A 15,196-nucleotide genomic window follows, 5' to 3' on the forward strand; every position below is an offset into this window, starting at 1 on the left:
TGTGGAAAGGGCAGGGGCTCAGGAAATGTCAGGGGCCTATCAGGGACCATGAGGACATTGCTCTCCCCAGGAATCCATGCTTCTCGGAGGAAACGCCAAGCTCGCAAACAGCTACCTGAGTGCGACAGGGTCACGGCCTTTCCCAGCACGGAACAGTGGGGCGGCCTTAACGAGCAGAGGACTTTGTCGTTAACAGGCGATGCCGGTTAGGAATCAGCACCAAAGCAAGACCCTTGAACAGTTTCTTCCCCCTGAACATGCATTTTATTTCTGGCTCTATAGGAACACCAGTCATCGCAGAAGATCCAAAAAGACAAATGCGTATAAGAGGAAAATACCGCCCCCACGTTCACCCTGTAATTCTACTGCCCAGAGATGGGTGGCTAATATTGTGGTGTGTTTCCCTTAAGTTGTTTCTCTAGACTTTTCCTTTCTTTAAGGAGTCCCCCACCCCAAGGGTTATTTGCTCAGCAAAGTCCTTCTTCGGGGAGCGAAGGGCAGCGTTAGCGCAGCCCCGGCCCTGGGATCCGAGCCCTGACCCGGGAGGATTCTCCGGATCTTCCGAGCGGGGCCTCCGGCGTTGCTGTCCAGGCAGGCGAGACAGGGAACCCAAGGGAGGCCGTCCCCCGAGCCAGGCCAGCTGGTCAGGAGCAGCAGCCAGCTTTCTTCCGTGGCCTCTCAGGGGCCACCTCCACCAGGGAGCCCTTCAGGAGGTCTTCCTGCCTCTTGAGTGACCTGCACGACCACCCCCAGGCATCAGTCCTCACTCTCAGCTCCCGGGGCAGCAGGGAGGGGCTGGGGGGTGCAGCTGGGGGACAGGAGAGCTGGGCCCTGAGCTGCCTCTCTCCTCCCTGCTCTGCCCCGCCCTACACTCCACAGGCACCAGGAAAACGGGGCCTCGGAGACGGTGGGTTCCGTCTCTTTTCTGGCTTTCTGTCCAGCCTGCTACGTGCCAGGCACGGTGCCAGGGACTCCGATGTGACAGTGAAGCCAGCGTGTCCTGGCCTTGGGCAGTGAGGGAAGCAGAGGAGACGGGTGGATCAGGACCCAGGATAGCGAAGCGCCCAGAGGGACTTCACACCAGGTCCTGGGGGTGAGGGAGGAGGGAGGCAGTCTCCAGGCTGGGGGTGAGGGAGGAGGGAGGCAGTGTCCGGGCTGGGGGTGAGGGAGGGGGGAGGCAGTGTCCGGGCTGGGGGTGAGGGAGGAGGGAGGCAGTGTCCGGGCTGGGGGTGAGGGAGGAGGGAGGCAGTCTCCAGGCTGGGGATTAGGGAGGAGGGAGGCAGTGTCCGGGCTGGGGGTGAGGGAGTAGGGAGGCAGTGTCCGGGCTGGGGGTGAGGGAGGAGGGAGGCAGTCTCCAGGCTGGGGATTAGGGAGGAGGGAGGCAGTGTCCGGGCTGGGGGTGAGGGAGAGGGGAGGCAGTGTCCGGGCTGGGGGTGAGGGAGGAGGGAGGCAGTGTCCGGGCTGGGGGTGAGGGAGGAGGGAGGCAGTCTCCAGGCTGGGGATTAGGGAGGAGGGAGGCAGTGTCCGGGCTGGGGGTGAGGGAGGAGGGAGGCAGTGTCCGGGCTGGGGGTGAGGGAGGAGGGAGGCAGTCTCCAGGCTGGGGATTAGGGAGGAGGGAGGCAGTGTCCGGGCTGGGGGTGAGGGAGGAGGGAGGCAGTGTCCGGGCTGGGGGTTAGTGAGGAGGGAGGCAGTGTCCGGGCTGGGGGTTAGGGAGGGGGGAGGCAGTCTCCAGGCTGGGGGTGAGGGAGGGGGGAGGTAGTGTCCGGGCTGGGGGTGAGGGAGGGGGGAGGCAGTGTCCGGGCTGGGGGTGAGGGAGGAGGGAGGCAGTGTCCGGGCTGGGGATTAGGGAGGAGGGAGGCAGTGTCCGGGCTGGGGGTGAGGGAGGAGGGAGGCAGTGTCCGGGCTGGGGGTGAGGGAGGAGGGAGGCAGTCTCCAGGCTGGGGGTTAGGGAGGAGGGAGGCAGTCTCCAGGCTGGGGGTGAGGGAGGAGGGAGGCAGTGTCCGGGCTGGGGGTGAGGGAGGAGGGAGGCAGTCTCCAGGCTGGGGGTGAGGGAGGAGGGAGGCAGTGTCCGGGCTGGGGATTAGGGAGGAGGGAGGCAGTCTCCAGGCTGGGGGTTAGGGAGGAGGGAGGCAGTGTCCGGGCTGGGGATTAGGGAGGAGGGAGGCAGTGTCCGGGCTGGGGGTGAGGGAGGAGGGAGGCAGTGTCCGGGCTGGGGGTTAGGGAAGGGGGGAGGCAGTGTCCGGGCTGGGGGTGAGGGAGGGGGGAGGCAGTCTCCAGGCTGGGGGTGAGGGAGGAGGGAGGCAGTGTCCGGGCTGGGGGTGAGGGAGGAGGGAGGCAGTCTCCAGGCTGGGGGTGAGGGAGGGGGGAGGCAGTCTCCAGGCTGGGGGTGAGGGAGGAGGGAGGCAGTGTCCAGGCGGAGACGCAGCAGTGGACAAAGGTTTGCCAGCAGAAAAGGGGGTAGGATCCGGGGAGAGGGCAAAGGCTCCGTGTGAAGAGAGAGCTTGGGGGTTGGGAAGGTAAAAGATGCCCGTTCGTGTTCATTCACTCATTCATTCATTCACAATATGTTTGCAGCCGATCAATGATTCTCTCTTATCATTGATGTTTCTATCTCTCTCCCCCTCTCCCTTCCTCTCTGAAATCAATAAAAATATATTTCAAAAACAACACACAATGTATTTACTATGTGCTGGGCCCTTTGCTAAATCACAGAGCGAAGGGCTGAATGGCCAGAGGAAGCCTGGGGGGCAGAGGGGGCTCAGGTTCTGGGGCCTGGAAGCAACAGGCTTACATCCTAAAGCCAAGGGGAGCCATGGAGCGGTTTCTGGCCAGAGGGCAGCATGGCTGACCAGCTCACAGACTAGCCAGTCACTGCAGTCCCTTCACGGAGAAGGAGCCTGAGGTCATCTGGTCCGATACTCCTGCCTCTGACTCTTCATTCAGTTATTGAGCACCTAGTGTTTGCCCGGTCCCAGGTGGAGGGGGAGGGGCTAAACAAAATAGACAAAGCCTGCCCTCCAGGATCTATAGCCTGGGGCCGGGAGGAGGCAGCAGGCAACCAGAAAACAGACAAATGCACGTGTCATTATAATTTGTACCCCAGGGCTTTGAAGGACAGAGACCTGAGATCCCGCATGGTGGGGGGAGGGGGGAGGGGAGGCCCTCTGAGGGGCTGAAGCTGTGTGTGTGTGTGTGTGTGTGTGTGTGTGTGTGTGTGTGTGCAGGGAGATGGCCCTGGGTGTTGGGAGGCATTGGCAGTGTGTTCTAAATCCAGTGGGAGTCACTAGACGGTTGGGAACACTTTGCCATGAGTAAACTGAGGCTCAGAGACCAGATGGGGCTTTGGGAGGTGAAGCAGCGAATGGGCTGGTAGAACTGGAGGCGCTCCACACCGGGGAGCCCTGTGGTTTCCTAGGTGCTTCCCACCCAGGCTGGCTGCCGGCTGCCCAGGGCTCAGGGTGGGGAGCGGGGCACTCACCTGGCCAGGCTCACCATGGGCTCCAGGATGTTGTGACCCAGGGCCGCGCTGCATTCTCCGAAGGAGAGCCCCAGCTCCTGCAGGCCAGACAGACGGGGTGGGCGCCTTGGGGGAGACCACTGGAGTCCGGCAGGCAGCCCACTGAACCTCACTGCTGAATCTGCTAATTCAGCAGTGAGGTTCCATGCCGTGCCACCATTACTCATGTTTGGGTCTGAGGCTGGGCTGGGAGGGAGGCAGAGGTGGCCAGGCTGCTGTCCACCAACGGCCTGGCCCCAGAGTCCCGCCAGCAGGTCCCTAGGCCGACCACGGAGGGTGAGGCAGCCCATCTCCGCGTAGCCCAAGGTCCCCAGCCTCGCCCCCCTGCCCGCCGCCCCTCCCCCCTGGCTGGGCGGGTGTCAGTGACACCCTGAAAACAGCTACAGCCTTCGGAGCGACGGTGGGAAGCCCGTGTCCTGGCTTGGAGAAATGTCCGTGATGTTTTGGAACCATTCGTTATGTTGTTCATTTCAATAGTATTTAATTGGGGGAAATATTAGAAAAGACAGCATAAAAGAAGTACAAAATATAAACCACTCCTGTTGGCATATATATATATTTCCATTGTTTTATATAACAATGGGGGGCGGGGCTAGATGCCATTATACCATTAGATTAAGCCAATGAAACTGCTGTCTTACAGGCTCCAAACAGTCAGATACCAGCAGCTGCATAGGGTCGACCCAACCTGTGCCCAGCTTTGCAGCTGCTCTTCCTTCCGACTTCACATTAGGGTGGAAGCACTTCTTCCACACCCTCCCTGTTTCCCCCGGGCAGGTTCGCAGGCCAATGCTGGCCTCTCACAGGAACTCCACGACTCAGCTACCGGCGGCTGGCTGTCCGGTGCTTTCCTTATAAACACCACTGTGAAGACCGTCCTCGCGTAAACATGTCTGATTACACATTGTACACGGGGTCCATCATGTTCTTCCCTAGGGGTTGTTATTTCTGCTGCTTTTAGGGTAAATGGCTAGAGGAGGAATTACTGTGTCAAAGAGATGAGCTACTGCTTTTAGAGAAAAATATTCCCGCCCCGAAGGCGCCACCGTGATGAGCTCACGGGCAGGAGGCGGAGAGGAGAGCCGGGCGGGAGATGCAGCGGGAGAGTGTGGGCAGGGCTGGGGCAGAGGTGGGGCAAGGAGTGGCTTTTTTATTTTTCTATTTTTTCGTTATTATTCTCCAGATTTTTCATCAACTTCTATTCATAAATAAATAGTAACCACTGTCTGGTGGTGGGGCTTTTGATGTTAATCTTCCTGGGGAAGAATTTGAGTCTTAAAATAGATTAAATTAGAAGGAATGTTATGTTAATTAGAGACCAGAGATAAAATTAGGATTCGATCGGGAATTTTAAGTGAAGCTTTTAAAACCTTTTTACTCTGAAGCTATTTTTTACGTAGGTCAGGACACTGGGTGTGGATCTGCTAATTCAGCAGTGAGGTTCCATGCCGTGCCACCATTACTCATGTTTGGGTCTGAGGCTGGGCTGGGAGGGAGGCAGAGGTGGCCAGGCTGCTGTCCACTCTGACCTGGCCTTTGGCCGGGCAGGGGCAGAAAGGACCAATGGGTCCTTCTCTTTAAAAAAAAAATTTTTTTTTAACTGATTTCAGAGAGGAAGGGAGAGGGAGGGAGAGAGAGAGAGAGAGAAACATCAATGATGAGAGAGAATCATTGACTGGCTGCCTCCTGCACGCCCCACACCGGGGATCAAGCCTGCGACCCGGGCATGTGCCTTGACTGGGAATCAAGATGATCAACCGCTGAGCCACGCCGGCCGAGCAATGGGCCCCCAGGCCAGGGTGACCTATTCACTGTCCTCCAGGGAGGGGTCTGCCTGGTCCAGCCTGGGGGAGACGGACACTCAGGTGCTCACCTGGGCCAGTTGCTGCCCAGCCTCGGTGGACACCTGCCGCTCCTCGTCACAGTCCATCTTGTTTCCCAAGAGAAGAACGACCACTCCAACAGACCCCGAGTCCTGCACACAGAGCACATTCCCTCAGCCACACCTGCTGAGTGCCTGCTGTGTGCCAGGCCCTGGGTGGACTTGGCCCTGACCTCCAGGAAGCTGGCAGCGTGCCTCCTCCCCCCACATACACCGCCTTTCCTGTCGCCCTCCCTCCACAACCTCCCCACCTGGACAAGTCCCCTCCATCTGCAGTGAGGCTGCCCCCTCCTACCTGCCTGCAAACATGCCACCCATTTTCCAGGGCCAACCCCAAAGCTCCCTCCCCCAGGAAGCCTTCATGGATTGATCCTACCCAGGCCCCTCTCTTCCTGCCTGTGCTCCACAGCCCAGTGCTTGCTGACACAGGGTGTCTTGGTTCTTTTCCTAATTCTTTCATGAAGAAGAATAATAACAGCTTTTATTTGTTGAGTGCTTGCTATCTACCGGGTGCTGTGCTGAAAGCGATGATGTCCGTTAACCCCCACGAGTCTATGAGAGAAGCCGGGAAAGGGAAGTTCGGAGCGGCTGTCACTGACTTGGGGTGGGATAGTTGGGTCCGGTCTGACCCCAGAGCCCAGCTGCCTTTGTATATGACCGTATCTTACTTCTTTTGCATCTCTTCCACTAGAAACTTCTAGAAAGAAGACTCCATGTCTTACTCCATAGCCCTCTGCTGTGCTGGCACATACTGCAGAATTTCAGCAGCTATGTACCCATTAAGCACACGGGGAAAGAACTAGAGACATGTGGGCAGAGGAAGTACCACCTAAAGTGGCACTAGAATTGCATCACCCCCGGGGGTTAAGGAGACATCGCAGAGCTGCTGGATGTAAGGAAGAAATGCTCGCAGGCCAGCGGGAGACGTTTGTTTTGGAGGCTGTACTGTGTGGTTGTGGCTCCCGGGTACCACTCCCAGGCTGTCAGTCACAGGCCCGCAGGGAGCTGTGGCCCCTGCATGTCTGTTGTAACGTCTGCCATCCTGGGGGAAGGGCGGCGTGGGCAGGATTCAGGTTCCCTCCTGACTCCGGAAACCGGGGCCAGCCTCCGCCGCCACCTGCTCACCTGGAGACAGTCCAGCCAGTAGCGCACGTGGGCAAAGCTCTCCGGGGACGTGACGTCATACATGAGCACCACACCATCAGCCTTCCGGAGCAGCTGCCGCGTCATGCTGTGGTACCTGCCGGGGAGTCTGCGTGAGGCCGGGCCTGCTGGGCTGACCCAGGCCCCGCCTCTCTAGGCCTCGGCCACTCCATCGGCAACGAGGGAGGATGGATGTTTCCTGCTTCTCATTGCTTCCCACGAGAGTGTGCACGTGCTTGCCTTCTCCCACTGTAGTTATCGGTGAATAGGTAACAGTTCTCATGGCTCAGATTTCAAAAGGTACCAAAGGGCACCCCGTGAAAAGTCTCCCACCGCCACTCTGCAGCCGCCCGGTCCCCCTCCCCAGCGGCAGCCAGGGCCACCCGCTTCTTAAATATTTTCCCAGAGGTGCTTCATGCATATTCATAAATGTGCATGCACACACATATCTGTACACACGTACACGCACCTGCCCTTTGCCCTTGTTCACACAGGCACAGTGTAAAGCACTCACATGCAGGTTCAGTAACCCCTGCCATGTTTTTCTAGCCAAGAGAAGGCCTTGGAGGAGTTTCCCTGTTGGCCACAGTGAGGGCCTCGGTCTTTCTGTGGCTTCATAACATGCTATTGTGTGGGCAGACCCTGGCCTGTCTCACTGGCCACCACCGATGCGATGCTCTGGGCTGTTGCCAGTCTTTGCGATGTAAACGCTGCCGTGAACACCTCGGGCCCTTTGATGTCATCATCTGAGTTACCAGAAGCGTGAGTTTCTAGACATGAAACCGCTGAATACAGAAGTGCTTTCATGTCTGATCACTGCTGCCCAACCGGCAAGCGGACGGCCAGCGTTTGCAGGACAGCGATGGAGCGCCGGCCCCGAGGGCCCAGCTGGGGGGATCCTCACAGAAGCCCTGCCCAGCAGGGGCCTCGGGGCCGCCCCGTCTTCTCCACAGGGCCTTGACTCTCCTCCCCGGCCCCTGACACCCCCCCTGCCCCGGGGTGATGTCTCTTTTGCCCACATTGGGCTCCTCAGGGCGGGGCGCCTCCACCCGGCACCCAGGCTCCGCGCAGGCCGCCATGGCGACAGGGCCTACCTCTCCTGGCCAGCCGTGTCCCAGAGCTGCAGCGCATAGTACTTGTTGTCCACCAGCAGGTTTTTGACCCGAAAGTCCACTCCTAGGGCACACAGAGAGGGTGAGGCTACTCTTAAGTCACCACCCAGGATGGCTAGCCAAGGCCGGCCAAGTGCCCCAACCCCGGCCCCAGGGGACGGGAACTTGCGGCTGCTGGGCTTCCCTCTGCTCCCCAAATCCCACCCACACTCAAGGGCCCAGGTCTCCCAAGAAGCCTTCACTGACACCCCAGCCATGGGGCTCACTGCCCCGCTGCTCTCCGTGCCAACGTAGGGAACCTCAAAATATTTTGACCTCTATGAGTACAGCAATGTGTACTCCTTAGTCCACTCAGGAAAACCTGTTTCATTGTTTTATTTTATAACTAGAGGCCCAGTGCATGCACTGGAGGGGGCGTCCCTCAGCCCGGCCTGCCCCGTCTCACAGTCCAGGAGCCCTCAAGGGTTGGAGGTGACCCAGCAATCAGGGGAAGGCGACGCCCCCATCACACCTCCTCTGCTGCTGCCACTGCCGGCAGTGCAAGCCACGACTGGCCCTGGTTACCTGAGCCTCGGGCGGCCCTGGGCAGCTGGGGGGCTGAGTGCCGCCATCTTTGAGGGTGTGGCAGTCAATTAGCATATTCCCTCCTTATTGGCTGTGGGCGCCACCATCTTTGTGAGGGTGTGAGGGTCAATGAGCATATTCCCTCTTTATTAGATAGGATACTCATTTCATATCCCAGTTATGGCATCATCCTTTCTTCTACCAGACAGCCAGGGGTGTGCGTGGAAGGAGCGCTGTCCTCAGAGGTGACTGATGGGCTGTGAGTTGTCTGCCCTCTGCCGCTGTACCTGCTGTGTGACCTCAGCAAATCACTTCACCTCTCTGAGCCTCCCTTCCTCATCACACCATACAGGGCGACTGGGAAGAGTAAATGACTTATGTCCAAGGTTTAGCCCAGTTTCTGGGAGGGGGAGGTGCTTGAGAGGTGGTAATTGTTACCATTATTCATTCTCATCTCTCTGAACCCCAGCCCGTTGAATTTCACAGCCGCACCCCTGCCTGAGGTCATGGCTCCAGACCCTTTCTGGAAATATGGAGGTAAGTGAAACCTCAGGGAAGTTTGGGATCTTTGGGCTGCAACTTCCTGCCAACCCCTACTTCCCAAAGGAAAGCAGGTGGGGTGGGGGATGATGGAGAGGGCTTCTTTTTTTAATTTTTATTTTTTGGTTAATCCTCACCTGAGGATATTTTCTCCATTGATTTTTAGAGAGAGTGGAAGGGAAGGGGAGAGACAGAGAGAGAGAGAGAAACATCAATGTGAGAGACACACATCGATTAGCTGCCTCCCGCATGCACCCCGACCAGGGTTGGGGATCAAACCTGCTCCCAAGGTACATGCCTTGACCAGAATGGAATTTTCTAGAAGCCTCTTAGTGCATGATAATGGAGGGGGGGGGGGAGAATCAGTTGGGGGGAGGGGGGGCTGTTGTAAGGTGCCTGGTGCATTGGAGGTGCCGTTGGCTTAGGAGGTTACTAAGGGTGGCCCTGCAGGCCTGCGACCCTGCTCAGCCCCAGGCCGGGCCTGCCACGGGTCCCCATTCCCCAGGACACTGCATCGTTCACTGGCTCCCAGGTGAGGATTCTTAAGCAGAGAGAAGCCTGAGGCCTTGTCCTGGGCCTCTCTTGCATGTGGGCTGTCATCATCCTCCCGGTCCCAGTCACGTGACCCTGACTGACACAAAGATGGGCTCACTCCCTCTTCGTCCCGAGGGTCATCACGCTGGCCTTTCGTGGGCCTACAACCCTCAGTGGCCACACATCCCGGTCCTTCCAGAGAGAAGAAGCTTTGTGCTTCGGCACATTTCATTGGCAGGAGCCACTGAAGGAGACATTATCAAATATTCATAATAATAACAATAAAAATAACTAATATGGATTAGCACGAGGTGCCAGGTATTATTCTCAGAGCTTGATGCTCACTAACGAGCTAATCCTTACAACCACTCTAGCAAGCCGGCACCCCTGGTGTCCCCATTATGCAGATGAGGGTTTGGGGGCTCAGGGGGCTTAAATCATTTGTGCAAGTTCATATGGCTAGTAAGTGGCAGGAGGAGATATGAACTCAGGCACCCAGCTTCCTAGCGTACCACACGCCACAAGCACCTTCTGTGTAAAACATTCAACTCGCCCAAGGCAACTCCCCCCAGAGCCTGGCTGGCTGGCAGGGGCTCGTCCTGACCACATGCAACCAGTGCCACCCTGCAGAGCCCTGCCTTCCCCCCAGCCATGTGGGTGGGACTCGCTTGTTTTCACCATCAATCAGCACTGGCACCTAAATTGCAGGGTGCTTTGTTGATGTGGCACATTATAAGCTAATCAGATCAATGCAGGAAAAGCAAATTACCTGTAATTAGAGAGGATTAGTAAAATGGTACGAGTATCCCACATAAAGTCTGTCTAGAGCAGGGCCTGGGCCAGGACAGACTGCAGCTTCCCCAGGGGTGCTGGCTCCGGCCTGCTCGGGCTCGCTGGCCAGGGCCCTGGGCCTCCCCACTCCCCCACCCCCCAGGATGGGCGCTTACCCACAGTGGCTGTCAGCCCAGAGGCGAAGGTGTTCTGGTGCAGCAGGTGCAAGAAGGATGTTTTGCCCACGTTCGAGTCTCCCAGGAAGATGATGTGGAAGATGTGATCGGGGTCGGCTGGAGACTCGCTGCCCGTGGGGTCCCCTGGGGTGGGGGTGAGCCCAGCCTCCCCAGAGCCTGTTCCTGGGTCTTCGGGCCTGTTCTCTGCCCGAGGCGCACGGGGTTGTGGGGGGCCTTGTTCTCCCTCCGCCTGAGCGGCTGTGGGTGGCGGCCCGGGTTGGGCTTCGAGCACAGCCTCCAGGATGGGCAGGGTGTTCGTGGGCGGCTGGGGCCCTGCCTCACCCCCGGGCTGAGCCGCCCGAGGGGGAGAGTCCCTTGGAGGGGATGGTCTTCCAGGAGCAGGGCCGTCCACCTCAGCCTGAGCCTGCGCTGTGTCAGGTGGGAGAGGGGCGGGCAGGGAACGTCGCTGGGGGAGTTCTGAGGGCCCCGACCTCAGGCCCCGAGCCTCAGCGGGCTGCTCTGAACTGAGGCCTTGCCTGCCTTGGCCCCCCTGTTTCCTCTCCTCCTCCCGGGGCCACTCCTCCAGACTCTGCTGTGGGAGGGCAGGCAGCCCGCCGGGCTGGGCCTGGCCGGGAGCTTCCCTTAGCCCCCCAGGACGGCCCTCCAGCCCATCCAGGCCCAGCTCACCCTGCTGCACCCCTCCCTTCGTGGGAGCCTCACCCCCACCCCCCAGACCCTCTGAGGGCTCAGCCAGGGGACCCTCAGCCACACCCCCCAGACCCTCTGAGGGCTCAGCCAGGGGAGCCTCAGCCACACCCTCCAGACCCTCTGAGGGCTCAGACAGCAGAGCCTCAGCCACACCCTCCAGACCCTCTGAGGGCTCAGCCAGGGGAGCCTCAGCCACACCCCCCAGACCCTCTGAGGGCTCAGCCAGCAGAGCCTCAGCCACACCCCCCAGGCCCTCTGAGGGCTCAGCCAGGGGACCCTCAGCCACACCCCCCAGACCCTCTGAGGGCTCAGCCAGGGGACCCTCAGCCACACCCCCCAGACCCTCTGAGGGCTCAGCCAGCAGAGCCTCAGCCACACCCCCCAGACCCTCTGAGGGCTCAGCCAGGGGACCCTCAGCCACACCCCCCAGACCCTCTGAGGGCTCAGCCAGCAGAGCCTCAGCCACACCCCCCAGACCCTCTGAGAGCTCAGCCAGCAGAGCCTCAGCCACACCCCCCAGACCCTCTGAGGGCTCAGCCAGCAGAGCCTCAGCCACACCCCCCAGACCCTCTGAGGGCTCAGCCAGGGGAGCCTCAGCCACATCCCCCAGACCCTCTGAGGGCTCAGCCAGGGGACCCTCAGCCACACCCCCCAAACCCTCTGAGGGCTCAGCCAGGGGAGCCTCAGCCACACCCCCCAGACCCTCTGAGGGCTCAGAAAGGGGAACCTCAGCCACACCCCCCAGACCCTCTGAGGGCTCAGCCAGGGGACCCTCAGCCACACACCCCAGACCCTCTGAGGGCTCAGAAAGGGGAACCTCAGCCACACACCCCAGACCCTCTGAGGGCTCAGCCAGGGGACCCTCAGCCACACACCCCAGACCCTCTGAGGGCTCAGCCAGGGGACCCTCAGCCACACACCCCAGACCCTCTGAGGGCTCAGCCAGCAGAGCCTCAGCCACACCCCCCAAACCCTCTGAGGGCTCAGCCAGGGGACCCTCAGCCACACACCCCAGACCCTCTGAGGGCTCAGCCAGCAGAGCCTCAGCCACACACCCCAGACCCTCTGAGGGCTCAGACAGCAGAGCCTCAGCCACACCCTCCAGACCCTCTGAGGGCTCAGACAGCAGAGCCTCAGCCACACCCCCCAGACCCTCTGAGGACTCAGCCAGGGGACCCTCAGCCACACCCCCCAGACCCTCTGAGGGCTCAGCCAGGGGAGCCTCAGCCACACCCCCCAGACCCTCTGAGGGCTCAGCCAGGGGAGCCTCAGCCTCACCCCCCAGGCCCTCTGAGGGCTCAGCCAGGGGACCCTCAGCCTCACCCCCCAGGCCCTCTGAGGGCTCAGCCAGGGGACCCTCAGCCACACCCTCCAGACCCTCTGAGGGCTCAGCCAGGGGAGCCTCAGCCACACCCCCCAGGCCCTCTGAGGGCTCAGCCAGGGGACCCTCAGCCACACCCCCCAGGCCCTCTGAGGGCTCAGCCAGGGGACCCTCAGCCACACCCCCCAGACCCTCTGAGGGCTCAGCCAGGGGAGCCTCAGCCACACCCCCCAGACCCTCTGAGGGCTCAGACAGCAGAGCCTCAGCCACACCCTCCAGACCCTCTGAGGGCTCAGCCAGCAGAGCCTCAGCCACACCCCCCAGACCCTCTGAGGGCTCAGCCAGGGGACCCTCAGCCACACCCCCCAGACCCTCTGAGGGCTCAGACAGCAGAGCCTCAGCCACACCCTCCAGACCCTCTGAGGGCTCAGACAGCAGAGCCTCAGCCACACCCCCCAGACCCTCTGAGGGCTCAGCCAGGGGAACCTCAGCCACACCCCCCAGGCCCTCTGAGGGCTCAGCCAGGGGACCCTCAGCCACACCCCGCAGGCCCTCTGAGGGCTCAGCCAGGGGAGCCTCAGCCACACCCCCCAGACCCTCTGAGGGCTCAGACAGCAGAGCCTCAGCCACACCCTCCAGACCCTCTGAGGGCTCAGCCAGCAGAGCCTCAGCCACACCCCCCAGACCCTCTGAGGGCTCAGCCAGGGGACCCTCAGCCACACCCCCCAGACCCTCTGAGGGCTCAGACAGCAGAGCCTCAGCCACACCCTCCAGACCCTCTGAGGGCTCAGCCAGCAGAGCCTCAGCCACACCCCCCAGACCCTCTGAGGGCTCAGCCAGCAGAGCCTCAGCCACACCCCCCAGGCCCTCTGAGGGCTCAGCCAGCAGAGCCTCAGCCACACCCCCCAGACCCTCTGAGGGCTCAGCCAGCAGAGCCTCAGCCACACCCCCCAGACCCTCTGAGGGCTCAGCCAGGGGACCCTCAGCCACACCCCCCAGACCCTCTGAGGGCTCAGCCAGGGGACCCTCAGCCACACCCCCCAGACCCTCTGAGGGCTCAGACAGCAGAGCCTCAGCCACACCCTCCAGACCCTCTGAGGGCTCAGCCAGGGGACCCTCAGCCACACCCCCCAGACCCTCTGAGGGCTCAGACAGCAGAGCCTCAGCCACACCCCTCAGGCCCTCTGAGGGCTCAGCCAGGGGAGCCTCAGCCACACCCCCCAGACCCTCTGAGGGCTCAGCCAGCAGAGCCTCAGCCACACCCCCCAGGCCCTCTGAGGGCTCAGCCAGGGGACCCTCAGCCACACCCCCCAGACCCTCTGAGGGCTCAGCCAGGGGAGCCTCAGCCACACCCCCCAGACCCTCTGAGGGCTCAGCCAGCAGAGCCTCAGCCACACCCCCCAGGCCCTCTGAGGGCTCAGACAGCAGAGCCTCAGCCACACCCCCCAGGCCCTCTGAGGGCTCAGACAGCAGAGCCTCAGCCACACCCCCCAGACCCTCTGAGGGCTCAGCCAGCAGAGCCTCAGCCACACCCCCCAGACCCTCTGAGGGCTCAGCCAGGGGAGCCTCAGCCACACCCCCCAGACCCTCTGAGGGCTCAGACAGCAGAGCCTCAGCCACACCCCCCAGGCCCTCTGAGGGCTCAGCCAGGGGAGCTTCAGCCACACCCCCCAGACCCTCTGAGGGCTCAGCCAGGGGACCCTCAGCCACACCCCCCAGGCCCTCTGAGGGCTCAGCCAGCAGAGCCTCAGCCACACCCCCCAAACCCTCTGAGGGCTCAGACAGCAGAGCCTCAGACACACCCTCCAGGCCCTCTGAGGGCTCAGCCAGGGGAGCCTCAGCCACACCCCCCAGACCTGGGGAGGACACAGCCAGCCCTGCCGGGAGGACTCTGGCCCCTCTGGGCTCCAGTCCCGGGGCGGAGCCCGCAGTATGAGGGCCCTGGTGGAGGGCCTCCCTCTGCCTGGGCGGCGTGGCTGGGACAGGCCCCGTCCAGGAGTCCCTATCATCTGGGTCTGGCGTCTGGAAGTGAGTGCTGGGCCCAGCTGGGGCCTGGGCAGGGGGAGAAGCCCCCTGGGGAGGGGGGCCATCCCCCCGAGGAACAAGCACTTTGAGTGCAGCTCCCACCAGGCCCCCAGACCCCCCAGCTGGAGTTGCGGGGAGAAGAGGCTCCCCAAAGAAGTGGCTCTCAGGGCCAGGCCCGGGCTCTTCCTGAGGGTGCACGCTGCGAGGCTCCGCAGGCCGCTCTGCACTGAGGTCCTGCCCACCTGGGTCCGCTCCTCTCCCTTCCTCGGGCCTGGCAGTCACCCCAGGGGGGCTCCCTGGGGCCGCATTGGGATCTGAAGATGGCTCCCGACTGAACAACAGATGGTGCTGCTCTGAGATGGAGATCTGCCTGACCACGCGGGGTGTCTGGGGGGCTGAGGGGGATGTCGGGGTGGCGGGCGGGCTCCACAGTAGCTGTGGGGTTCTGTGCCAGGGGCTGTTGAAGCTGCTCAGGAGCTGGTCCCAGTCATCATTGTCCCCGAACAGTCCCGGCAGGGGCGCCTCCTCAGAGGAGACTGCCTGAGGGTCGGGAGCCTTCTCCTCACCTGCTCTGGGGGCACTGCGAAGGGGTGGAGCTCAGGTCAGGGAGGCAGGTAGCCGCACACCAGCCCCGCCTGCAGCCCTCACGTCAGTTGACACCTCAGTTGCACACAAGACCTGTGAGTAGGTGTGAATGTGCGTGTATGTACGTGTGTGAGTGTGTGTGCAAGTGAGAGTGTGTGTGTGAGTGTGTGTTAGTGTGTGTGTGAGTGTGTGTGAATATGTGTTAGTGTGTGTGAGTGTGTGTATGAGTGTGTGTGAGTGCATGTGTGAGTGTGTGTGTATGAGTGTGTGTGAATGTGTTAGTGTGTGTATGAGTGTGTGTGAGTGCATGTGTGAGTG

At 61.3% G+C, this 15,196-nt stretch overlaps 1 protein-coding gene across 1 annotated transcript in view; it reads right to left on the reverse strand.

Moving 5' to 3' along the window:
- Positions 1-346: 346 nt before the first annotated feature.
- The window catches only part of RAB44 (RAB44, member RAS oncogene family), a 34,055-nt gene continuing 19,205 nt past the window's right edge, over positions 347-15,196 (reverse strand). Inside the window, 7 exon segments of the mRNA XM_079781648.1 lie at positions 347-735; positions 3,479-3,555; positions 5,391-5,492; positions 6,525-6,639; positions 7,637-7,718; positions 10,240-10,668; positions 14,125-14,873. Of these exon segments, the coding sequence (XP_079637774.1) occupies positions 645-735; positions 3,479-3,555; positions 5,391-5,492; positions 6,525-6,639; positions 7,637-7,718; positions 10,240-10,668; positions 14,125-14,873 (1,645 nt within the window). The 3' untranslated portion in view covers positions 347-644.

The sequence above is a fragment of the Cnephaeus nilssonii genome, assembly GCF_951640355.1.
Source record: "Cnephaeus nilssonii genome assembly, chromosome: 9".
Taxonomy (NCBI): Eukaryota; Metazoa; Chordata; class Mammalia; order Chiroptera; family Vespertilionidae; genus Cnephaeus; species Cnephaeus nilssonii.